At 48.8% G+C, this 25,083-nt stretch overlaps 1 protein-coding gene across 2 annotated transcripts in view; it reads left to right on the plus strand.

Annotated features, from left to right (window-relative positions):
- Positions 1-24,839, plus strand: part of Kcnk12 (potassium two pore domain channel subfamily K member 12) — a 44,023-nt gene extending 19,184 nt beyond the window's left edge. The window contains exons 2-3 of one of the 2 annotated variants that reach the window (XM_046424645.1): positions 19,852-20,749; positions 24,115-24,839. In XM_046424645.1, coding sequence (XP_046280601.1) covers positions 19,852-20,749; positions 24,115-24,157 — 941 coding nt within the window. In that variant the 3' untranslated portion in view covers positions 24,158-24,839. Of the gene's footprint in view, positions 1-19,851 lie in introns of both variants that reach the window. The other variant, XM_046424655.1, reaches the window with a different exon arrangement.
- The last annotated feature ends 244 nt before the right edge of the window (positions 24,840-25,083 follow it).

Below are 25,083 nucleotides of genomic sequence, written 5' to 3' on the forward strand. Positions count from 1 at the left end.
AAGACCTGGGTTGCAGGGTTTCCTCCAGGGTTTGGGCTATAGCTGTCCATTTGCATTTAAGAATTTAAAATGAGCTGGGCATGGTAGTGCACACCTGTAATCCCAGTGACCGGGAAGCTGAGGCAGAAGGATCACAAGTAACTGAATGAGTTCCTAAGCAACTTAGTGGGGCCCTGTCTCAACATTAAAAAATTAAAAAGGCTGGGGATGCAGTTCAGTGGTAGAGGACTCCCAGTTTCAACCAGGCAGGCAGGCAGGCAGGTGTTGGGGTAGGGTAGGGGAATTAAAAACAGAAATTCTGCCCGGAAGCTTGGTGCACATAGGTGGCCTTGTGGACTGCCAGCTTACTCTTTGGGCCACCAGGTGGAGTGGTCAGTCATTATCTACGTGGCGGTTCCCATCCATTCTCTGTGTCTAATTTTCACATTAGAAACATCTGGAGAGCTTTCAAAATGTTCATTCTCAGCATCACATAAAAATAAACAAATAAAAATAAAGACGCTGGTTACATCTTTATGTTCTTTTATCATCATTTTAATAGGGAGAATAGATAAATTCAAGTGATTAGATGATCATCTTCAACCACAAGTCTCCCAACCTTTTCAAAGGTAACATTTTTTTTTTGTATTGGGGATTTAACATTTTTATTTTTTATTTTGAGACAGGGTCTCACTAAGTTGCTTATGGCCTTGAACTTTCAATCCTCCTGTCTCAACCTCCCAAAGTGCTGCGATTATAAGCATGTGCCACTGCACCTAGCTAATGTGAACATCATTTTAAAAGCTAAAAGTAGGACTAGGGACATTGCTCAGTGATAGAGTGCTTGTCTAGCAAGCATGAGACCCTGGGTTTAATGCTAAACAACACCCAAGAGAGAAAGGCTACAAATATTTTCACAGCACCAGATGGTAGAAGTTATATGTACTTCTAGTATCCACTAATTAACAGGAAAAATACAATCGACTCACAAAGTCTTCTGAATTAATTCAATAGCACTTTGAGTCATCTTTTCTCATCATAAAACCACTTACATGTAATTGGAAATTAACAGCTTAAACATGCAGGAGAAATTTAAGTCAGTGGACAACTCTGGGTGAGCAAGTAGATTCGCACCCCTTTGCAGTAACTGCAGCTTCCGCAGGAGTCCAAGCCAGATCACTGGGACCCACAGTTCCAGGCCTGGGAAGGTGTTGGTTTATGAATGGAAGAGGGGCTGCCCTGAGGAACTGAGGAAGCTTGCTTCCCGACCGCTCTTCCCTGTCCATAGCCGTCTCTGTCTCAGGAGATTAATGCCAGGTGACGTCCTCCCCAAAGGACTCATGGATGATGTCAGCTGACATCAGCCCAGAGCCAATTATTTGCCCAAAGAAAACAAAGGAAGTTAAATCAAATTAAGTCTGGGGGCCAGGCACAGTGGCCAACGCCTGTAATCCTAGCGGCTTGGGACGCTGAGGTAGGAGGATCACTGAGTTCAAAGCCAGCCTCAGCAATAGCTAGCTGCTAAGCAACTCAGTAAGACCCTGTCTCTAAATAAAATACAAAATAGGGCTGGGGATGTGGCTCAGTGGTTGAGTGCCCCTGGTACGCTCTCCAAAAATTTCAGTCTGGGGGTTTTATTCTACCACCTCCTCTTCCCCATCCCTTCTTATCCTCTGTTGTTGGAAATTCTGCTTCTTGCTCTCCGCTGGTCACACCTGGGGTGGGCATTCGAGGTGCTGGCGCTATGCTAAACGCTTTACCCACTGCGCTCTAGTCCTCACTGCTGTCCTGTGGAGGGGGAATGATGCATGTCATCGTGTGCCGATGAGGAGACAGCTGAAGAGGGACTCAATGCCTTTCTGAGATCGAAGAGCTCACAAGTAGCAGCTGAGATCCTAACCCAGGTGGCCCCAATCCCATGGCTGGTCCTCACTCCCTCCCCCAATGTTGGTGCTGCCTGACTGTGGAGGAGTTTAGAGACCTAAAGCTGCTTGTGAATGACTGCTTTGGGAATGACATCAATCTGTGTCCAGACTTCCTTGATGGCAGTCTCTCTGGTTTCCTCCAGGTGACCCTCTTTTGCTTTTCTGTGTTTCACAAACTGTCCCCAGCCTTTCCAAGCCCAGCAAAGCTAATGTTGCTCTCACTGCAGCCTCAACTCAAGCCAAGGTCCACAGCCCTGGTACCATCCACCTCCAGGTCTTTATTCACAAATTACCTTCCGTCCTTCCCTCCCCCTTCGCTATCCAAAATCCACAAAGCACTCCAGAGCCACTTCCTCGGCAGAGCTACCTGATCATTTGAGCCCTCCTGCTCCGTTTGGCTTCTGCCATTGATAATCCAACCCCACCACCTCCTTGCCAACTCCTCTCAAAGGTATTACCTCCCTCCCCACCCAGATTATTAGACCCTGCCTTTAAAAACTAATAACAAAGTGTTTAGTTCATTCGAATAATATGTGCTTATTATAGAACATTTTAAGAAGAGAGCAGCAAAGAAGTGAAAGGGAGAAAGCCTCATATTTCTACCACTGAAATAATACAACAGAGATTTGCCTTTAAGTCTTTCTTCCTGGATAAAAAATTTGGGGTCTTTCTTTTCCTGTTTTGACATATAATGTAGAAATGAACTTTTTAAAGCATCCTTGTTACTAGGTATTTTAATTAGCTTTTTCACCACTGTGACCAAAAGACCCGGCAAGAACAACATAGAGGAAGAGAAGTTTATTTGGGGCTCAGTTTCAGAGGTCTCACTCCATAGACAGTCAACTCCATTGCTCTGGGCCTGAGGTAAGGCAGAACATCAAGACAGAAGGCATGATGAAGGGGGAAAGCAGTTCAGGACATGAGGATCAGGAAACAGAGAGAGAAAGCTCTCCTCACCAGGGACAAAATACAAACCCCCAAGGCACGCCCCCAGTGGCCCATCTCTTCCTATCCACCTGTCTGCCTGCAGTTACCACCCAGTTAATCCATTCAAGTGGATTAATGCACTGATTGGGTCAAGCTGTCATAACCCAGTCACCTCGCCTCCAAAGTTTCTTGCATTGACTCACACGTGAGCTTTTGGAAGACACCCCGTAAACCATAACACCAGGTACATAGTATTCCTTGGGGAGGATATACCAGAGTGTCATAAGCATTAATAGAGCCCCCATAGAATCTAGCTCAGGGCACCCACTCAGGAGAGCTTTGGTGAAAACCATGTGAGTAACTGGGTAGTCCCCGGGGGGTGGATTGTGTTTGTGCGTGGTACATATTAGCTACAGAGGGTCCATTTAGGGAGCTAGAAAATTACAGAGTGCTCATACTGAGCCCACGTTTACCAACAAAGGGCATGTTAAACAAATCCTGGGAAATTATAGCTTTTGCATTCTACGAGTTACTCAGACAGGAAAGTACAAAAGACCCATGTATTTTAATAAGGACTCTGGGAACAATGATGTTGACCATCACTAGGGCCAGAGAGGGGAGGGCTGAAAGGAAGGTTTTCCCAGCTGCTGTTTGCAGCAAACAACGCCTGAGACCCATCACCAAGATGGGCTTATGTGCAGCGGTGCCAGCATCCCCCAGGGTGAGTCCTTGATAAAGGGAGGTATCACTGGCCAAGACTGTCCTGAGACACTGGCCAAGACTGTCCTGGTTTTGTCCCTGAGACACCCTCCCCATGAGCTCAAGAAGCCAGTGTGTGGTGTCTGTGTGTCTTATGTCACAGTGGAGAACTGTCTTGTTCTTCGTGATCTGCTGAGGTCATACAGCCTGTCCCATAGAAAGAGAGGTAAAGCCAAGCTCAGTGTCGCACGCCTGTAATCTCAGCAGTTTGGGAGGCTGAGGCAGGAGGACTGCAAGTTCAAAACCAGCCTCAGCAACTTAATGAGGTGCTAAGCAACTCAGTGAGACCCTGTCTCTAAATACAAAACAGGGCTGTGGATGTGGCTCAGTGGTTAAATGCCCCTGAGTTCAATCCCTAGTACCCCCCCTCCAAAAAAAAAGAAAGAAAGGGGGATGGACAGCAGAGGCATTTAAGAGCTTGTTAAGGTATGAGCACACTAATTTTTAAAAAGCAAAACCTTCCCAGCTGCTCGGGAGGCTGAGAGAGGAGGATCACAAGTTCAAAGCCAACCTCAGCAACAGCGAGGTGCTAAGCAACTCAGTGAGTCCCTGTCTCTAAATAAAATACAAAAAAAAAAAAAAAAAAAACAGGCTGGGGATGTGGCTTAGTGGTTGAGTGCCCCTGAGTTCAATCCTTGGTAGTTGGCCTCAGCACAATCCATGTGTCTCCAGGAAGACTGGACCCCAAGCCCACTGAGGGGGTAAAGAGACCAGAGTCAGAACAAGCCTGGGGTGGGGGGCATGAGAACCTGAGCCCAGAGAGACTGGTGGAAGCAGCTGGTTGCTTGGCTGCCCCCATCTCTCAGAGGAGGTTATTTCTCTGGGTATAAACAGTCCCCTGCAGTTAGCAGGATAAATATAAACACAGCCTCCCCACCAGAGCTCAGGAACTAAGCTTTGCATCCTGGGCTTCCTGCTGCCTCTGCTGCTGCAGAAACAAATGAGAGAGGGTGCAGGTCTGTGGGGCTTCTGCAGCCAAGCAAGGCCTTGTGGCTCTGCTGGGCTGCCATAGCAGCACCCTGAATGGATGGCTTAAAAGACAGGTGTTTAGGTGCTGGCCTTGGTGGCACAGGCCTGTAAACCCAGCTGTTAGGGAAGCTGATGCAAGAGGATCACAAGTTCCAGGCCAGCCTCAGCAACTTAGGGTCACCCTGTCTCAAAAAAAAGGGGGAGGCACTGGGGATAGAGCTCAGTGGTAAAGTACCCCTGGATTCGACCCCAGTACAAAAAAGAAAAAGGAATGAGAGATGGATCATATCTGGGACACAGCACAACAGCAATCCATTGCTCCACTGGCTTGGGCTTCCCACTGGAACCATCAAACTGGGCACAAGGGAGCCCAGCCCAGGGTTCCATAGAGGAAGTAAGTGAACAAGCACCCTAGGAAACCAATGCTTCAGACACCAAGTTCCAGGAGGAAGGAATCTTGAATTTTTTTTTCCCCTGGGGATCAAACTTAGGGTCTTGTGCCTGCTAAGGACATGCTCTATCTCTATGACTGAGCTCTGTCCCAGCCCCAATCTCATGGATCTTTTTTTTTTTTTTTAAGTACCAAGGATTGAACCCAGGGGCACTTAACCACTGAGCCACATCCCCACCCTTTTAAAAAAAATTTTCTAAGAATTTTTTGTTAGGGTCTCACTAAGTTGCTGAGGCTGACTCTAAACCCATGATCCTCCTGCCTCAGCCTCCCGAGTCACTGGGATTCTAGACATGCACCACCACACCCCTGGTTCATGGGCAAAAATGGCTTTTTTCAGTTTTGCAGAAGACAGAAATGGTCTTGAAATAAATCTCTCTACTATTCCTTCATAAGGAAGAAGGGATAACATTTAATCATAGAGAAGACATTTCTTTTGGGAGCAAGGACACCATGGTCCCTGGTTGCTGTTTTCTGACTTGCCAGTCTAAATATAGAGATGGCATTTGAAGTTCCCACCAGAGGAGACTCACTGCTCATGGTTGCCAGGCTCTCACGCAAACCCTGATGATGAGCCTCTGCCCTGTCACATCCCAGGCCAGATGCGAGCCCGTTGGCATAAGACCACACCTCATGGCTGGCACATCCTCCTAATGTAGGGCACACATGAGGAGCTGACATGCCGTTCATGGTTGTTCGTGTCTCCTGCAGCGATGGAGACCTGCCCGGATAGGCCTCCTCTTCCCCGCCCTGCCTTTTGTGGGGTGCCTAACCTGACGGTGAGCTGATGAGCTGTGATACTGAGGGTTCGCTCTGCACCAAACACTCAGCTAAGTACATGAACTGCCCATCTAACTCTCGACTACCCTTGAGGTCATACTATCTCCATTGATAGAAGAGGAAACCGAGGACTAGTGAGTAGTTTGCTAAAGGCCTCCGTGAGTAATGGGGCTGGTTGGACCCAAAGCCCTGACTCCAGAGCCTATCTTTTGGCCACTGTACCCTGAAACATGGGCAGGGTACTCAACCTTTCTGAGGTAAAATAAGCCACATGACTATCCTCGTCCTGAGCAATTCCCCTGTGCCGGTGTCCTTGTCCTCCCCAGGAAGTGGTTGCAAAGTCCACTGGCTTACCTGTGTCCATTTCTTCCCCTTCAGCCCCTTCTGAAGCCACTGTGCAGTCTGACATCCATGAGGTTGTGTTCCCTCTTGTCAGGCCTTGGGCTGGCTTCCTCCCAGTTGCCAAATCCCAGGGGAACTGTTAGGTTTCCCTCTTACTAGACCCTTCTAGAGATTTCTGCCCCCTTCCTTTCTTCTCAACCCACCTACGGCCTCGAGGTTCATTCTCTCATGTTTTGTGGATGTTTTTGGGCTCCCTTCTTTAGCCCCTTCCAGCTATGGCTCTGGTCTGGGCCCACCCCACCACCTTTGCCATCTGCAGCTTTGAACTGGACTCCCTGATCCTACCTCTGCAACTGTCCTCCACACAGACAGACATGCTTTTTTATCCTGCCACATAAAAATTCTAACAGATAACCCTGGATGGAGACCGTAAAATACTAAGTACAAAACACAAACTGTTGTTTCTTAAACAGCTATCTTGTTGTCATTGAAAGATTTTAGGCTGGAGAGATGGAGTTGAGAAGGGAGAGACAAATGCCGGCTCAGATCCAAGGAAGTTACATGTCCTGTAAGCTACATTATTTCTTATGGATTCAATTTCCTCATCTACCAAATGGGGACAATGATGACATTGTCTTTACCGGGTTATAGTGACGACTAAATTAGATAAGACATAGAGATTTACTCCACACTGTCCAGAGCTATTAAAAATGTTGATGGTTGTTCTTATAATCTAATTTCCTTTGAGAATCACATGAGAGTCTTCTGACAGAGAATAAAAAGACAGTTATCAAATATATTCAGCATCTCCATTGTTGCTTGAAATTTTCTTGGATATTTATTATATTTCTTTCTTTTTATATATGAAACCATTGGTTTATCTGTTTATCCTTCATGCTGAAATCAGTAAGAGTGACAGGTTTTCTCCCTGGGGCATCTGTATCACCAGAGACAGTGTGTGCGGAGGGGGGACAATTCCTGACTCTTCTTTTGTGCAGTATTTTCTTTCTTTTTCCCCTTTTCTGTGTCTCTGACCCTTCTGCTTCAGGACCTTTGCTCTGGCATTGAGTGGGACTCTCTTATCCAAAATGTCACCTGCTTCCAGTCCTTCATCAAATTGTCACTTCTAGGGCTGGGATTGTGGCTCAGTGGTAGAGTGCTCGCCTAGCAAGGGCGGGACCCGGGTTTGATCCTCAGCACCACCTAAAAAAAAAAATAAAAGGCATTGTGTTGTGTCCATCTACACCTAAAAAATAAATATTTAAAAAAGTCACTTCCATAATATGACCTGCCCTGATCCACCCCACAAAATGACCACAACCTACCCCCCCACACACCCCTCAGCACTCCCATCCCCTATGCCTGCTCTGGTTTTGTTGTTGTTTTGTTTCGCCGGGGATAGGAAGGGGTTCTATTTTCTGTAACATTTTCTATCACGCCACAATATGTACTTGTATATTATTCATAGTTTTGTACCCATCATCAATGCTGCAAGGTAAGCTTCATGAGGGCAGGGGACTTTGTATCACTGATGAATCCCAAGGGCCTAGCACAATGCCTGGCCACAGAAGGCCCCAGATAAACATTGCCAAATGAATGGCACCTTCTCCTTAGGCTGTAACTCTTTAAGTGCTGGGATTACCCAGGGACTCTTCTCATACCAGACATGCTCCCTGGAATTCTTATCCACATGATCCCATCACTGTCCAGACCCTGTCCCCCAACACCTCCACCTGCTTGTCTTCACTATCCTGCTGTAGCGGTACCTCCTCTGGGAAGCCCTTCTGGCCTGTTTTCTTGCTCCCAGGCATCCCCTGCCATCTCTCTTCTTACCATTTTCATAGAGTGTTATGGTCATCGTCTTCAGAACAGGAACCTTAGTCATTTTTACTCATAAACTTGAAAAAAAAAATAACAGTGCTTGTTGGGTGAAATTATGGTTTCAAAAATAGGAACTACCCCGTTTGTACCGCAGAAAATGTGAAATATTTATAAAAGAAGAAACAAAAACCCATATTTCCACAACCTAGAGGCATGTTCCACATATGGAATCAAATACATCCAGGCCCACACACATGTACATCCATCACCCAATAAACAGGAAGACTGGGAAAGAATCCTTCACCAAAAATAATGAATGGCATCCACTAAGATGCTGTGATGGGGGCTGAGGGCAGAGTCATTTGGAGAAAGGTGAAGGCAGCTCCTGAGAACCAGAAGCTGGGCTGACACACCACAGCTGGACTGTGCCCACACAGGACATAAGGGATTCCACAGAACACCTGCATTAGACAAGGTTCCGCCATGAGGGAGTAAGCTGAAAACAAGACCTTCGCCCATATTCAATTCCAAACCCTGGTCAAAAATCATCATCACCCAAGCCACAAAAATGACTGAACATTTTCCTGTGTGTCTAATATAAATGACTAACTATGCTCTGTTGTTCCCACCCTCTAGCCAAGAATTATTAAGGTATCCAATCAGAGAATCACCTTGGTCCCTGGCAGCATCCAGGGCAAAGCCTGCTTCCATGAGCCCACCCCTAACTCATTTAACTCAAGTCCAAATCTCAGAATTAGTCCTTTCTGAGGCCCCCCAGATCCCCATGGTAGATAATGAGCTCTTGTCACCACGAGCCCATAAATCCAATATTGTTCAACCACAAGTGTGTTCCTAGTGGTGTCTGGCCGGGGAGCATGGGCAGTATTACTCATCACGGTATTCCTTCCTTGCCCTCATTTCTTAGAAACATATTGAAAGGATGACACTCAAACCAAGATGGAAGCCACCATCCTGGTAGCATCTGCAGGTGGTCACTAGACAAGTAGCCAGTCTGTCAGGAATGTGGCTGCTGTCCCCCACATTCCTGTGGTGCAGAAGGTGGGAGAACATCTAAGACATGGGCACGTCCTCGAGGCAAGGCAACAGAGTAAAATGCAAAGGGCTAAATAGTACTCTGGGACAAGAGGCAACTGGACAGGAGCAGAAGGCTGCACCTAACCAAGTGCCTGATGACCTGAAAGTGCTTCCAGACGAGGAAAAGGATTCAGACAGGTGAAGGGGAAAGGAAGTAAGTCACTCCTGCCTTGGGAAGGTGAGTCGCAGGAGTTCAGGGAGGCTTGGCAGGAGACACCAGCAGAGCTGTGCTTCAGTGACACCACTGTGCAGCTGTGTACAGACTGAGGCACAGTGCTCCCAGCCATCAGGGCCTCTCTGTGCATATGCAGAGGGGCAAAAGGCAAAGCAACGCAGGGAAAGAATGTGGGTCTGGAGCTGAGCAGTCCTGAGTGGCAATTCCGGTGGTGCCATTTTCTGTGACCTTGGACAAGGTCATTGAGTCTTTGAACTTTCAGCTTCCATGGCCTTTTATCACATGGGAGGTGGTACCAACTCAGACTCAGGGCAGGCATTTGACCACACCAAGCCTCCCCCACAGCTCGCCCCCATGGGGGCATGTTTCAGAGCAAAATCCCAGCTGCATCCTCTGAACCTAAGGCTGAGTGGGACTTCAAAAGGTGCCATGGAGGGAGCTGTAGCTGTGGGGCCTAGACCTGCACTCTGGCTCTTTCATCCTGAGTTCTGGTTCCTCGCCTGTATAATGATGACACCTCCTCTGCAAGTCCTCCTGGAGACTGCGCCTTTAAGAACACCAGCAGAATGCCTGGGATAGGAGCCCCATGGATCCAGTTCCCTCCACCCTCACCTCCTGTGCACCAGGCATCAACCTTCCCCCCTGTGGCAGCTGAGAGCTGTGCAGTCAGCACCAGCCCAGCCTGCTGGGAGGAGGGTCACAGTTCAGCCCCAGCCCAGAGGCTAAGTCCTCACCCTGCTAATCCCTGCCAGGCCCAACAGAGACCCTAGCATTGAGGTACTGGGGGCGCCCCCCGGGTAGGCATGTTAGCAGGTTAGCAGGGCAAACACCAGGCTCTCTATGGACCCTCCAGGGTTCTTCCCTAGCTACAGCTTTAAATTACAGGTTTGTTTTCATCGTAACTTCTTGTCCTCATTACTCCTCCAAAACGTCCACTGTCTGTGGGAAGAGGCTGGAGGAGAAGACCAAGTTCCAGGACACCTCAGTCAGAAGGAGCCAGACCCCAGATGACTGGTCTCTGTGTATTAGCAGGCTGTCCCCAGGGCCCCTCCATACTGAGCCTCTCAGGGGCTCTGCCTTCCCCATGTGCCCCCTCAGCCTGAGCATAGAGACCCTCAAATGGGGCTCCTGGCTGCATGGTGGCGATGAGGGTGTGCTCTGCAGGGATATAAACCCTGAACTGATTGAGAAGAGTTGAACTCCCACTGAGAGCATCTCCCTCAATTTCCAGAACCACCACCAGCTTCCTTTAAAAACCTGCTCCCCTAGGACAGCACTGGAGGGACATGATTGTGTTGGCATTCTATTGACACTCCAGTCGGGGTGATGATGAACCTGCCGTCTCACCAAAGCCCAGTCCACCTCCTTCGGAGGGGTGACCCCATCTCAGACCTTTTCCCAGAGCTGCCCCACTACATCCCTGAGGTGGGACGAATGAGGAGAGAGCCAGGTAGGCCCGAGCTTCTGCATCTCGGGGCCCTTAACTCAGGGCTCCTGTTGCCAGGTCTTGTCCCATCAAAGACCTTCTCTGGTCTTGGATTTGGTCTTCCCTCCAAGTCCTGGGCTGAGGTAGAGGGCTCTGCTCTTTTTGTGGGGGGACAGAAGGGGTGTGATCTCATCCCCTGAAGAGAATTAGTCATCCGAGAAGCAGAGACAGATCTGGGGGGCAGGATGGAGCCCAGCTCTATGTAAATGAGTCATCTTCCCGCCAGCTCCACGGGGCCTGCTCTTGACAGCTGCTCCCCAGGAGAGGTTGTTAAGCAGGAGCTACCCCGAGGCAGGAGTAGTTAACCGGCTTTTAATAACTCATTTTGCTGAATGATTTCTGGTGAGGAGAGAAGAGCTTAATCCCAGAGATGAAGCACAGAGAGGGGGGTCGGAGGCAGCCTGCTGGCAGCGAGGCTGTGCCAACGCAGAGCCTCCCAGAGCCCACTCCAGGGAGTCACTTGCCTTTGTTCACCGTTTATCAAGAACTTTCGCACGTTAAAAAATCACTGGCCAGTGTGTGTGTGAGGGTGGCCAGTCGTAGAGCTCTGAGCATGTCCCAGGCCCTGGGCAAGAACCCCAATGCCAAGGAAGAAAAAAAAAATTACTAGCCAGCACCTGCTGGGTTCAGTCCTCTGTTCCTAGCTCCCAGCCCCCTCAGCCATCCCCGCCTCCCCTCCTGCTGTCATTAAACAAAGAAAATCATCCCCAAGACCTCAAAGAACAAGCCAAATGTGTGCAAAACAGGGGAAGGGGCACTTTCTCCCCAAGTCTTGCTGACTGGTGCCTCTTTATACTGAGCATCCAGGGTGAGATGGGGGGGGGGGCAGTCCCACCCCCACAGTGGAGGGAAGGTAACCACGGGCTTCTGCCCTCAGGGAGCAAGCCAGCTAGTTCTGCAAATTAGACAAATCCATAAATGCCAACAAATAGAGCAGCCTACAGTTGCAGCTTTTCCACCAACAGCCCCATTTTTAACCACCCCCCTTCTACACACACACACACACACACACACACACACACACTGGATTTGATGCTTACCTCTAGCTCGGCCTCCTACCCAGCGCCAGGGCCAAAGATAGAAGGAAACCCAGAGGTGGAGAAACAGGCATGGTGCCATGAGAAGACAGCAAGTCAACGGTAGAGCCGGGTTTAAGCTCATGCATGGGGCTTTTCCTTACACCAAAATTCCTCCATGATGTCATGATGGGCCCGTTCCTTGCATGCTTCACCTGGGACAATTTGGCTGTGATGAGTCATGCTTTGTCAATTCACCCTGGTGCCTTGCGGACACTTCCCACATCCTAGGCACTGTGGGAAGCGTGTCCTCAATCCTCACAACATCCAGAGATGAGCAAGCACTGGACCATCTTAGAGGGAGAAGGCAACAGAGAAGAATGTGCCATGTGGCCCCATGGACAGGTGGGATGCCAAAGCCTGCTGCCACAGCTCCTGCTCCCAACTCTGCCCTCTGAGAAAGATGGTGTTGGCTCTTCCAGAATCTGAGGAATGGAAACTGCCTGAGCTCCTCCTCTGAGCCTGAGTTCCCAGGGCTTCCTACTTTCTCCAGAGCAGGGAAGGTTGCTGGAGAGGCTCCTAGAGGTGCCGGGCAACGCTCACTCCCACAAAGCTCTGCAGCTTCAGGCTGCATGCAAGGCGGATGGAAGCTTCCCCCAGTGTTTTCCTCTTCCACAGGTTCACTCTCTCCATCAGCCAGAATTACTGAACGCTGAGCCACATGTGGGTACTGGCAGGCTAAACCCACACTCACCCCAGACCCTGTGCACAGCCCTTCCGGCATGAATGTCTTTCTCAAGCCTGGTTCTCTGCTCCTTTGCTCTTGAAATCCCACCCCATCTTCTCAATCGCTGCTCCACCAGGAGGACCTCAGCTTTGTTCTCGTCTAAACTGGTCTCTCTGCCCTGAGAATTGTTTTAAATTCTCCAGGTGATTCTGTTGTGCAGCCAGAGTTGAGAACTGCCAAACTTGCGTATCTGCCTCTTTCCCTTATCACATCACAAGCTCCTTCCTCTTTTTGCAGATGTGCTCTCTGCCCGTTGCTCAGCCATCTTGGGCAAGTTACTTGATCTCGATGTCTATTACATAGACTCAGTTTACAAATCTCAAAAAAGGGGATGATAACAACACTCATTGTCATTCATCAAATCTAAGACACCATCCATTATAAATGCAGCAGCATTGTATGTATCATGAAGAATTTTAAATGCTGCTAAATATATCACGTCAGTCCATTGATTGTAATGTACATTGTGATTTCAGAGATGTTGAAACGTGAGAAAAAAGCTGGGATTTAGATTCAATGAAACACGATCACATGGTCAGTGCCTCCAAGAATTGTGGGCATTAAATGAATTGCTATGCGTGAAGCACTTGGCACAGTGCCAGGAAGTGATGAGGGCTCCATCCATGTCAGCTCTCGTCCCTCCACATTTCCACCCCTTCATGACTTTTCGTAGCTATCCTTTTAGCACTTGCTCTCCCAAATGGTCTGGGATTATCCAGACTGGTCAGCTGAGATCCCCAGGGGGTACTTAGGCATGATGGTTTAAGAATCCTTGCTCCAAACAAGTATAGTAAGATGTCTATTTATTCACTCAACAATTCTCCATACCGGGCACCATTCCAAGCATTGCAGGGTCACAGTGATTTTTTCAAATATGAGAAATCCTCTTGTGTTTTAAAATGTCTCATCCTTACTTCTTCATGAGGGTGAAGTGCAACATTTCCCAAAGATTGAAATGATCAAATACACTCTGTGGTCAAAATGGTTTGGGGACCCCACTTAGTGTTAGGATACACACATTACATGGGGCTCATCACCACAGTAAGCACTCTGAAAAGTCCCCAAGCAAATAAATTTGTCTCACTTTAAGTCATCTTTCTTTAATCAGGGGATTTCTCTCCACCTCCCACCCCCATTCCATCTTTTTCTCATCCTAAGAACATATTTTGGAATAATGTATTGCAGTTTACAAATGGGGCACACAGGGTGGTTTACATTTTACAGAAAAAGAAATCGAGGCTCAGAGAAGTTAGCTGTAGTGACCTGCTTCAATCACTTAGCTGACAGAGGCCACAACAGAATTCAAACTTTTGAATTTAAATCTGGGGCTTTTCCGGGACACTGAACTGTTTAGCCAGGTCCCCAAACCATCGCTATCCCCAAAATGTGTCTAGGTTTGTGCCACAAAAAGCTGAAGCAGGAAAGGGATTTATATAATCATGAAATGGAATTCCAGAGGTAAAACGAGCAACATAGCACCCTGTTTAACTAGATACCAGGACCATCAGATCTCCTGTCTCCCAAATGGCTTTCTATAGTGTGAGCTTCACACTAAAGCTGGTTCTCCTCCTGGTTCCTGAAGACTGCCAGCCACTGCTGGGACCACCTCTTGCTCCCTGGGTCCAGGACAACTCTGGTAACAGGGAGAAACTTTTAATAGAAAACACCCAGAAAAATTCTCTTCTCTTTGGCCTGAAGGAGGTCACATGCCAATTCCTAAGCCATCTCTGTAGCCATGAAAATGCCCTGCATTGATTGGCTTAGGCTTCCCCATCCTTGAGCCAGTAATGGTAAGAGACTAGATTATCCTGATTGACCTGGACTAACAGTGCTCATTTCTGGAGGTGGGTCAGTTCTGAAAGTAGCCTGGCTTGCTGCTCAGTAAAGGGTTAGGGAATGATTGTTAAGGAGATGATACAATGTCTGCCACTAGGGTATTGGGTCAATGGAAATTCAGGTCAGATAGTGACAGTTGGACATATTCCAACCAGGAGGGTTATCGGAGATTAACATTGTATTTTATTTTATTTATTTATTTATTTATTAGAGAAAGAGAGAGAGAGAGAGAATTTTTTAAATATTTATTTTTAGTTTTCGGCGGACACAACATCTTTGTTTGTATGTGGTGCTGAGGATTGAACCCGGGCCACACGCATGCCAAGCGAGCGCGCTACCGCTTGAGCCACATCCCCAGCCCCAAACATTGTATTTTAAAGTAATTTATTTATATCAGGTTTGTCTTGGGAAATTAGATAGATTCCTGGGTCCCTAAACTAACCCACTATAGACCCTCTGGAAGGGGACCAACTTTAGAATTTGCATTTTAACCACACAGCTTCATTGCTCGGAACAATGGTTCACACATGCGTCCTGAGTAGTGCCAGTTTTACTTTCAAAAATACTTCAGATTGGACTATAAATTATATTCCCCCCTTGGAGTTGACAGTGCAGAGCCCAGCAGGAAAAGGACCCAGAGGGTAATGAGCCAAGACTTCCCATCTGTCTGGCCCAGCCGAAAGGGCACGGGCTGCTCAGCCTCTTGCAAGCTAACCTGGTGACAACCTTCGCCTCTCTGGCCCACTCGCTTGCTAAGTGGCTGATGTGACAGTGCCTTCTTTGTAGGAGGCTGGGAAACTGAACAGGAGCATGGTGAGTGTCCAACAGAGGCTGCCACCCAGGAGTGCACAATGCATCCCATCTCACTCCCAGGTTCCTTGAGCTGAACTCCGAAGGCCCTGTCACCAGGGCCTATTTGCGAAGGCGGCACCAGACAGGCTGTGGGAACAACTTCACAGCTTTTGTTAAAGTGGCATAATAAAGCCCCCAAGTGTCTGCTCTTTGCAGACTGGAATGGCAGATCAATTGTGACATAAACAAAACCACAGGCATGCTGTGAACCCAGGGACTGATTACACCTCTGCAGAGTGTGACTGGGAGAAGGAGATTCTCAGGGCGGCAGGGTTTACCTTTTCTCTGGCTGAAGCTTCAAGGCCTCTCTCTAGATCCCATCTGGATTCCCACAAGTTAGGCTCTGAGAACTTGTGGGAATCCAGATGGGATCTAGAGAGAGGCTTCCTGAGGTCAGTGCCTATTGATATGGATGGGGAAAGAGAATGGACTGTCCATTCCCTGCCTGTCTCCTGAGCTGGACTGACTCTATATAGGAAAGACACAGGAGCCAGACCTCAGGAATCAGGCAGTAAGAAGGACACTTTCACTGGATGCTTTCTGCTCTGTCCGAGAAACTCCAGACCTGTCTGTCCCCTTCGTTCTAGAAAGAGAATACCACACATCTGATCACACATCTGGCTTCATGTGAGGCCTGCAATCACCACTTGACTAAGGGGTGTGCAGAATGCAAGCTGAGCCAGAGCCACAAGACCCCAGGACAAATTCTAGCCAAGACTATGTGGGACAGCAGGGAAGAGCTGTGCTCTGTCTCAGGGATGAGCCTGCTGGTAGTATAGATGGGGTTTCTGTACAAAACCCTAAGAAATGTTGCAAGACGACCTCCAAGCAGGCAGCCCAGATTGTCTGTGAGGACAGGAGCAGCATCTGTCTGGCTTCCCACCATCTCTCTGAGCCACTGCCAATCTTGGTTCTTAATAAATGTTCACTAAAGGAACGATGGGTGGAGACTGGGGTAAACAGCTGCATATCTGGCGTTGTCATCTTGCTGAGGTACTGATAAGGCCACCCCATGTGGCAGGGAGTTGGGCAGAATGGTGGATGGAGAGGTAGATCTCCTAGGTTCAGTCATCCAGGCAAAAGGCAGATCTTCAACCGGAAACCCAAACTCCAAAGGAGGCCTTAGGCAGAAGATAGGAGTCGAGGCATGGAGGATTCTGGAGTCTGAGAATGCCCCTGGTGGTAGAAGAAATGGCCTTGGCTATGTGGAAGTAGGTCAGGCAGGGCATAACTGTGGGGACCCCAAGGGTCAGATAAGTACCCCACCTGTGGTCAATCAGGCTGTTACCAGGAGCTGCAGTCCCCTCTGCATCTTCTCCCATATGCTATCCCTAGGCCCTGGGTCAGGCTCATCTAAATGGTCAAATTCTCTCAGTCAATGAACCCAAATTGGCAGGAGCATTAAGGGAAAAGCAGGGTCCTGATCCTGGCCAACGAGGCAGCAGTGATCAGTACAAAGAGCCATAACAGAGGACTTGGGAACAGCCACTCCCTCATGAAAATACTCTCCTGGCAGCAGCCCTGGAGGACTGCGATTTGGTTCCCTAAGATAGTGGAGCTGTCTTAGGACAGCTCCGAGGGACAGTCTTATGTGGTGGGCAGCATGGACTACAGATGTCAGCAGACGTGGGCTTCAGTCTCAGTTCCATTTCCAGCAGCAGTTTCCTTGTCTGTTGAGTGGAGCCTGTGTGTACCATCTTTTTTTGTTTTTTTCTTATAAGCCACAGGGCACAAGGCACACACCTGCAATCTCACCATGAGAGGCTGAGGCAGGATTGCAAGTTCAAGCTCAGTCTTGGCAGCTTAGTGAGGCCCTATCTCAAAATAAAAAATAAAAAGGGCTACAAATGTGGCTCAGTGGTAGAGTGCTCCTGAATTCAATCCCTAGTACCACAAACAATAATAATAATTTGACCAATGAAGTATATTTCCCTAAAAAAATCTGAGATTTTAGTGTGTTTTTACCTGGTCTTAGATTTTATATTAGTGGGAAAATGCAGAATATATTCTTTTGGGGGGTTTTGGTGTTTGTTTTTAATATTTTTAGTTGTAGATGGACAGAGTACCTTTATTTTGTTTATTTAGTTTTATATGGTGCTGGAGATCAAACCCAGGACCTCATACATGCTAGGCAAGTGCTCTACCACTGAGCTACAATCCCAGCCTGCAGAATGTATTCTTAAGTGTCCAGCTTCTTTTGTTCAACTTTTTTTTTTTTTTTTTTTGAGATTCATCCATGTTGCTGTAAGTAGCTGTGGTTTGTATTTTTATGGCTGTATAGTATTCTCTTCTGTTGCTGGTCACTTTGGCTAAAAAGCTAGAACTTTTTAAAAATACAAACACATACTCCCACTCCACATGAAGCCATATAGATTTAGAGATGATTTCTTTCTTTTTTGGTGGTTGCTAGGAATTGAATCCAGGGGTGCTTTATCTCTGGCCTACATGCTAATCCCTAGTCCTTTTTCATTTGTTTTTGGGAGGGGTCTTGTTAAGTTGCTCACTAAGTCGCTGAGAATGGCCTCAAACTTTTGACTCTCTTAACTCAACCTCCTCATTGGCTGGGACTACAGGCGTGCACCACCCTGCCCAGCCCAGAGGTGATTTCTTAATGAATCAAGGACTTGAATTTGGCTTTTCAATATAACAATCCTTCTCTCAAGTTCCTAGGTAAACTGCTAGCTTGGGGTTGGTTTTCATTGTTGTTTTTGTTTGTTTGTTTTGTTTTTCACTCTTCTGTGGACAAAGTGTGCATATAAGAACATAACCCATCTTCTTTATCATGGGTAACAGCATAAGATTTCCCCCAAACTTGAGTCATTAAACATAAATGAACACCATAGTCAGGCATTTAGGCATTTCCTCAGGGAATCTAGAGAATGATTAGAATATAGGTTTAAGAAATGTACTATGAAAAATTACAAGAGATGTTTTCTCTGTCTGTTTAGGAAAAATAGCCAAATGGGACCAAATTCTTCTCTGCCCCTTTTCCAGGGTTGTCCTACTCCATGGGCAGCTTGGCCTCCTGCGATTGGGCATGAATTGGACAGAAATGCCCCTGAAGTTTTGCTGCCACAGCTACCGAAATGCACCATGGTGCTTCTTAGACAGGGGATCCATTTTCAGCTCAGGCTCCAAACAACTAGTGATTCTTCCTGTCAAGAGATCTCTGTGGGACCTCCTCTTGGGTCCCACAGAGAGACCACAGCTAGCTCAGACAGAGCTCAAGTTGCAGGGGCAGATTCGCCTCTCTGTACTGCTCTGGATGTCTGGGGTGAGTGCACAGATGGGCAGCCAGGCCTTCTGTAGAAATCAATTGATAAAGACTCCTTTAAAGCCTGTGATTTAAACAAATGGGTAAATTAATAGTTATATAAGATTTTAAAGCAATAAGCAGCTGCCCAGGAACAAGTCAGACCTCCCAGGACCCAGCCCAGACTCACAATCAGCAGCTGGGCCCAAATCTTCACCCTTGGCCACAGCATGTTTTAGTCAGCTTTTTCACTGCCATGACTAAAGGATCTGACCAGAACAATTTTAGAGGAGGAAAAATTTATCTGGGGGCTCATGGTTTCAGAGGTCTTAGTCCTTAGATCTGTTCCATTCCTTGGGGCTTGAGGAGAAACCTGAACATCATGGTGGAAGAGTATGGCTGAGGGAAGCAGCTCACATGAGATCAGGAAGCAGAGAGAGACTCCACTTACCAGATACAAATATATACCCCAAAGCCATGCCCCAATTCCCACCTCCTCCAGCCACACCCCACTACTTCAGTTACCACTCAGTTAATCCCTATCAGGGGATTAAATCACTGATCAGTTAAGGCTCTCACAACCCACTCATTGCTAATCTGAACCTTCTTGCAATGTCACACACGTGAGCTTTTGGGAGACACAACTAAACCATAACAGTGCACAAGGGTGATTGATAATGATCCTTGTAAGGATAGAAGCTAACCCCCCATGGCAGAGTCACGCTGGCACTCTAAAGGCTGTGGGTGGACTCACTTTCCCATGATCCTTTTGTCTGCTTCATAAATCCTGTTTCAGAGACCATAAACTGTAGCTACCTGAGTACAGTCTACCTTGTTCCAGAGTGAGCAATCCCAATGACGGTGAAGGTTGCATGGAATTCTAACAAGGCTGTCTACTCAGGTATGCTACAGTTTCATTAAAAAAAAAATCAGTTTCGAGGGGCTGGGGTTGTGGCTCAGTAGTAGAGTGTTCACCTAGCACCTGTGAAGCACTGGATTCAATCCTCAGCACCACATAAAAATGAAATAAAGATATTGTGTCCACCTACAACTAAAAAATAAATACATATTTTTAAATCAGTATGGAGGGTGGGAAAACAGGTGTCACTTGTTGGCTTTTGGGCATGTCAGTGATTTGCACCTGAGCAGTGGTTTCTGGTTTGTGTGTCCTGAGGACCGCGTCCTTCCTAATGATCCTGCTCCACCATGTTCATTTATAGTTTGGGGGTTGCCAACATGAGGAACCCGATCTAGTATCAATCTCCAAGGGAGACAAAAGTACACACCTAAGTGGAGCCACTCAGAATAGCTGCCCATTCAGCACCTGCATTCACCTGCCACACACCCACACCTGGTAGGGTCCACCTGCCCTTGCTGACCCGCGCTGTGTCTCCACAGGTTTCGGCATGACCACCCCTGCCACAGTGGGTGGGAAGGCCTTCCTCATCGCCTATGGGCTGTTTGGCTGCGCAGGGACCATCCTTTTCTTCAACCTCTTTCTGGAACGCATCATCTCGCTGCTGGCCTTCATCATGCGCACGTGCCGGGAGCGCCAGCTGCGCCGCAGCGGCCTGCTGCCCGCCACCTTCCGCCGCGGCTCTGCGCTCTCGGAGGCCGACAGCCTGGCGGGCTGGAAGCCCTCGGTGTACCACGTGCTGCTCATCCTGGGCCTGTTCGCCGTGCTGCTGTCGTGCTGCGCCTCGGCCATGTATACCAGCGTGGAGGGATGGGACTACGTGGACTCGCTCTACTTCTGCTTCGTCACCTTCAGCACCATCGGCTTCGGGGACCTGGTGAGCAGCCAGCACGCCGCCTACCGGAACCAGGGGCTCTACCGCCTGGGCAACTTCCTCTTCATTCTCCTCGGCGTGTGCTGCATCTACTCCCTCTTCAACGTCATCTCCATCCTCATCAAGCAGGTGCTCAACTGGATGCTGCGCAAGCTGAGCTGCCGCTGCTGCGCGCACTGCTGCCCCGCGCCCGGCGCGCCCCTGGCCCGGCGCAACGCCATCACACCCGGCTCGCGGCTGCGTCGCCGCCTGGCCGCACTCGGCGCAGACCCCGCGGCCCGCGACAGCGACACCGAAGGCCGCCGCCTGTCGGGCGAGCTCATCTCCATGCGCGACCTCACAGCCTCCAACAAAGTGTCGCTGGCGCTGCTGCAGAAGCAGCTGTCGGAGACGGCCAACGGCTACCCGCGCAGCGTGTGCGTCAACACGCGCCAGAACGGCTTCTCGGGCGGCGTGGGCGCGCTGGGCATCATGAACAACCGGCTGGCGGAGACCAGCGCCTCCAGGTAGACCGCCCGCCCGCCTGCCAGCGCCGTGGACCCTCCCCAGGCTGCGGGCCGCCGGGCGTGATTGGCTTCACTTCTCTAAGAGCTGGCGCTTTCTTAATCTTTATCCAATAAAATGAAACCAAAAAAAAAAATTATTTTTTAAAAAAGAAATACTATTTGGCCAGGCCTGATGTTATCAAGGGCAGGTTTTGGAGGAGCCTGTGTCCCTTGTGAGTCCCCTCTTGGAGAACCGTGGCCCCCAGCAGATTTTTCTCCAGGGAGAGAAAACAGTAACACCCCAGACCCCCATTCAGTGCACACTGCAGCAAGGAGAATGCCATTCTCGGGGTCTGCTGACTGGCTCTAAACCCTTCCCCATGCACATAAGCAGCTGGCAACCCCAAAGCATATGGTGCAGCTTTTCATGGCTCTGAATTACCTCCTCAGCATTTAGAATCCTGGCCCAGCCTAGCAGCTTCCTTCTGGTCGTCAGAAGTGATATAGTCACAGTTTTGACAGGTGGGGGTGGGGAGAGCCATATGTTGCCTCCCCATGTATATATATAGAACAGCCACTACACACAGAGAATGGTGTAGTATTATGCAATGAGATGAAACATAGCACCAACTTGCAGACTGTGGCATTTCCCCCAGATTTGGAAATCGCAAATGGTAAGGGGCTTAGCTGGCCTTTCTCAGCCTGGAGTGAGTCCACTTAGCACAACACACCGGGCAGCTACTTCTAATGGTGGAAAGCCCAGGGTGGCCCGCAGGAGCGGGTCTCTCAGGCTGCGGGAGCCCTGCTCTGCTTCAGCTGGCTCATCTCTGAGGCACATGTTAAGTCCCCCAACCCTTCTTTCATTCACAAGCTTCATCCACATATAGGAATGCTCTTCTTCATTATTAACCAGTAATATTTGATTCTTCTCAGACAAGATTTTTTGTTATTGTTGTCATTTTCTTCTTCTTTTTTTTAAACTACTGTTGACAGTTTGACATTTTACCATTATTAGAGAGCCTGTTGGTGCAGAGCATGGCCCCCTAGTATCCCTCTTCCTCCCAAGTCAGGGCTCTGCCAGCTACTCCCTTGGGGACCCAGGGCCTGTGTCACCATAAACCCAAAGTAGCCATCCTGCAAATGTCAGGGCATTTGGCTTCAGTGCTCATAAGGTATTTGGGGTTAGCAGTAGCAGAGTTCCATTCCAAATCCTATGTGCCCCTCAAATCAGTTTTTGTTTTTGTTTTCTCATGCACAGTCTGCATCAAAGGTGGAGAAAGACAGGAGGAAGGGAGCTGGGGGAACCTATGGATTAGAGTAATTTTTGGATTAAAGTTATGGTCTGGATGCTCCTTAGGCTGAGGGACAGATTCTCCCAGAAGAGCCCTCTCTATATCCAGGCTTCATTGAAAAGTTGGTGGCTTGAGGCTATATACTATTTCTGTTGGGAAGTCTTAGAAAAGTACCACTTCACCACCAGCTGCAGGGATGCTATGACATCTCCCTCCCTGGCAACTGTGTCTAGAGCACACACAGGCACAGACTCTTACACACTCATACCTACACCCAATATGCACACCTGCACACTCATGTACACACAGCATTAAGAATCATATTGAATATCAAACTCCTCTCTCCCCTTCAGGTTTATGGCAAGAAGGAAAAAAATTAGCTGAGATCTCAGTCACTCTCCAGTTACTTTGGGTAATTCTTAACTTGGGTTGGGGTTGGTTTTTAAACACAGGACTTCATCTGAGATGAAGCCAGTGAGGCAGGGCTGACCAGGAGGGGAGTCAGTCTTGCTAAATCCTGAGAGGTAAGCTCCTCCAAGAGTTCAGCTTCTGGGATCCACCATGATTGTCAGTCAGGTCAGCCCTGTGAATACCCATTTGAATGCTGGCTGCATTCACACAAAGGGACTGCATGCGCTCCGAGAGACACATGTCTAGTGGGACTTGGAAATAAAGTGCCAGGTTCATCTCTTTTAAAGAAGGAACCATTAAAAGGCATCCAATTAGAGATGTCACCTAGGCAACGGGAAATAACTTGGAGATTTGAGCTATCCAGGGGAGGAAGTAAAGATCCCCGGGGTAGAGGCATCTGGACATAAGGACTCAGTTACAGGCAAAATAGCAGCCTACCTAGGGTCAGGGAGCCCTGGGCAACAGCACAGAGGGGCAAAGGCCCAGCTACCAAGTTTCCATCCCACCAACAGGTGCACAGCAATGATGGAATCCTGTCCCCCTGGGAGGGACGGCTCTGCCTCCAGAGAAGAGAAATACGAAACATTCCTTGGCAGTCTCCTCTGTCAATAGTGCTTCCTAGAGTCAATCCTAAGTTGCTTATGCTCCAGCCTTAGATGTTTTCTCTTCCTTTCCTATGTTTTGCATTGGAGGGAGGCAGTTGGGCACAGCTGAGCAAATTTGTAAAGGAGCCATAAGCCTCCCAACTTCCCAGAGAAACATTAATCCTCCAAGTATGGTTGTAGCTCAGGATCCAGGACCACATGCGCATTTTCCCCCAAGTCCCCATCCCTCTACCCCAGTCTCAGTGACACTGGAGGGTATAGCACATCATTGTCCTTCCCCTTAGACCAAAAGGCTTAGGGCTGCTGCCTTCAAAAGCTGGGTCAGAGGACTGGGTGGGACATTCCACTAACCCACCCCTAAAAGATGTTTGGTTAATATCCTGCTTGAGGGCCTAAAATGAGAAGCAGGGATGGGATGGGGTCTTCACATAATTTCAGGAACAATGACATTGATAGGGATCCCTTTCCTTCATGCAGTTTCTTTCCAACCTTGGGCTAAGAAGGGTTCGATTCTGTCAGATGCCAAGGGCTCTCTAGATTGACCCACAGCTGGTAGCTCACTGCAATCTGCAACTTGCACAGGCTCTGGGAGCTGTTCCTAACCTCAGGCCCACACTCACCCATCTCAGGCTGAACTGTGGGGCTCCATCAAGGCAGCCTGACTCCAAGAAGCCCTTGCCATTTCGGCTGTGGCCAAGAAGGGTCTAGGTGCTGGGCCCTCTCAGAGACAGGTTAAGAAGCCACTGTGGTGCACCTGCTTGCTAATGCTGGGTGACAGATTCCTTCATTCTGTGAGTGAAGCCGGAGGCCCAGGCCTGGTGAAGGAGTCCTAAGGCTCAGGTAGTCTCAACCCTCAGCCTGTGGAAAAAGTCAGACAGCCCTGGGACAGGTGTACCTGCACACACATCAGCCTTACAAAGAGCTATTAGCCCTTCTCTACAAGGAAAAATCAGTCTGGGCTGCTTTAAGAAGAAAGATGGTTTGTGTTTGATTCTCTAGAGGTCTGCTAGGACCTGGGAAGCCCCTCTCTGCCTTGGCGGAGCTTTATGTACCATGTGCATGTGTTTGTTTTACACAGAAGCCAGCACCCAAAACCAAGCCGTGTCCTGAGCAGCAGCTGACCTGGGGGCCTCTGTCCCTCAAGCCTTCTAGCAGAGTCCTCTTCCTGCAGGCTCTGGGGTGAGGAGTGGCTGAGCCTTCATGGGGAACGGAGGCAGAAGACAGTCCACGGAGGCCACCGAGGAGCTGTGGGCCATGCAGTTTCATCTTACTGTAACCTTTTACACTCTCAAAAATAAAAAGCACAATTCTACATCACCGCCTGGAAAGCACATCCAGACTGCAGCTGAGGGCACTTCTATGGGACTCTGTTTGCTACAGCAGTAGAATAACCCTGGCCTTGGTGACTCCTAAAGCTCCTCCTATGGGGTGGGAGGGACTAATGAAGCCATTCCTGACTCCCAGCAGGCTCAGCAGCAGGGGACTTGGAGCCTGGACTCCTGGAGGAGCTCTGTCACCCTCAGGCACCCCAGGGTGTGATATCTTCCATGCAACGCTGAGCAAAGCCAGCCTCATCGCGTGCATTGAGAAGCCATGAGGGGTCTGCACTCGCCTGGCCCCCTCCCTTTCCTCCCAGAGGAAGCTGCCCCTGCTTTACAACTCATTTTCTATGCTACTCAGTCTCTCAGGAGGGGGGTGGAGCATGCAGGGCTTCTTCAACAACACGTTTCTTTTTCTGAGCGGCACTTCAAGAGAGGACTTGAAGGGTGTTTAAATTAACGATGAATAAAATGCAGCCTGCCACCCCTGTGAGCTGTTTGCTTTCTGCCTGTCAGAGCCGCCTGCCTCCCCATCTTCCTGTTCACACCTCCTCTCTGGAGGTCCCTGGAGATATGTGGCAACCCCACAGGGGAATTACTCTGCAAAACAGTGACTCCATTTGAGCCTGTGCATCAACCAGACCAGAGTGGCCCGAGCCTGGGGGAGGGACTGTGGCCCTGCTCTTCAGCCCAACTGGCCACTGCACACTTGCCCTTGATTCTCCAAA

This window comes from Marmota monax, unplaced genomic scaffold, assembly GCF_021218885.2.
Source record: "Marmota monax isolate L192 unplaced genomic scaffold, Marmota_monax_Labrador192_F-V1.1 WCK01_AAM20220418_F8-fsc00015, whole genome shotgun sequence".
Lineage (NCBI taxonomy): Eukaryota > Metazoa > Chordata > Mammalia > Rodentia > Sciuridae > Marmota > Marmota monax.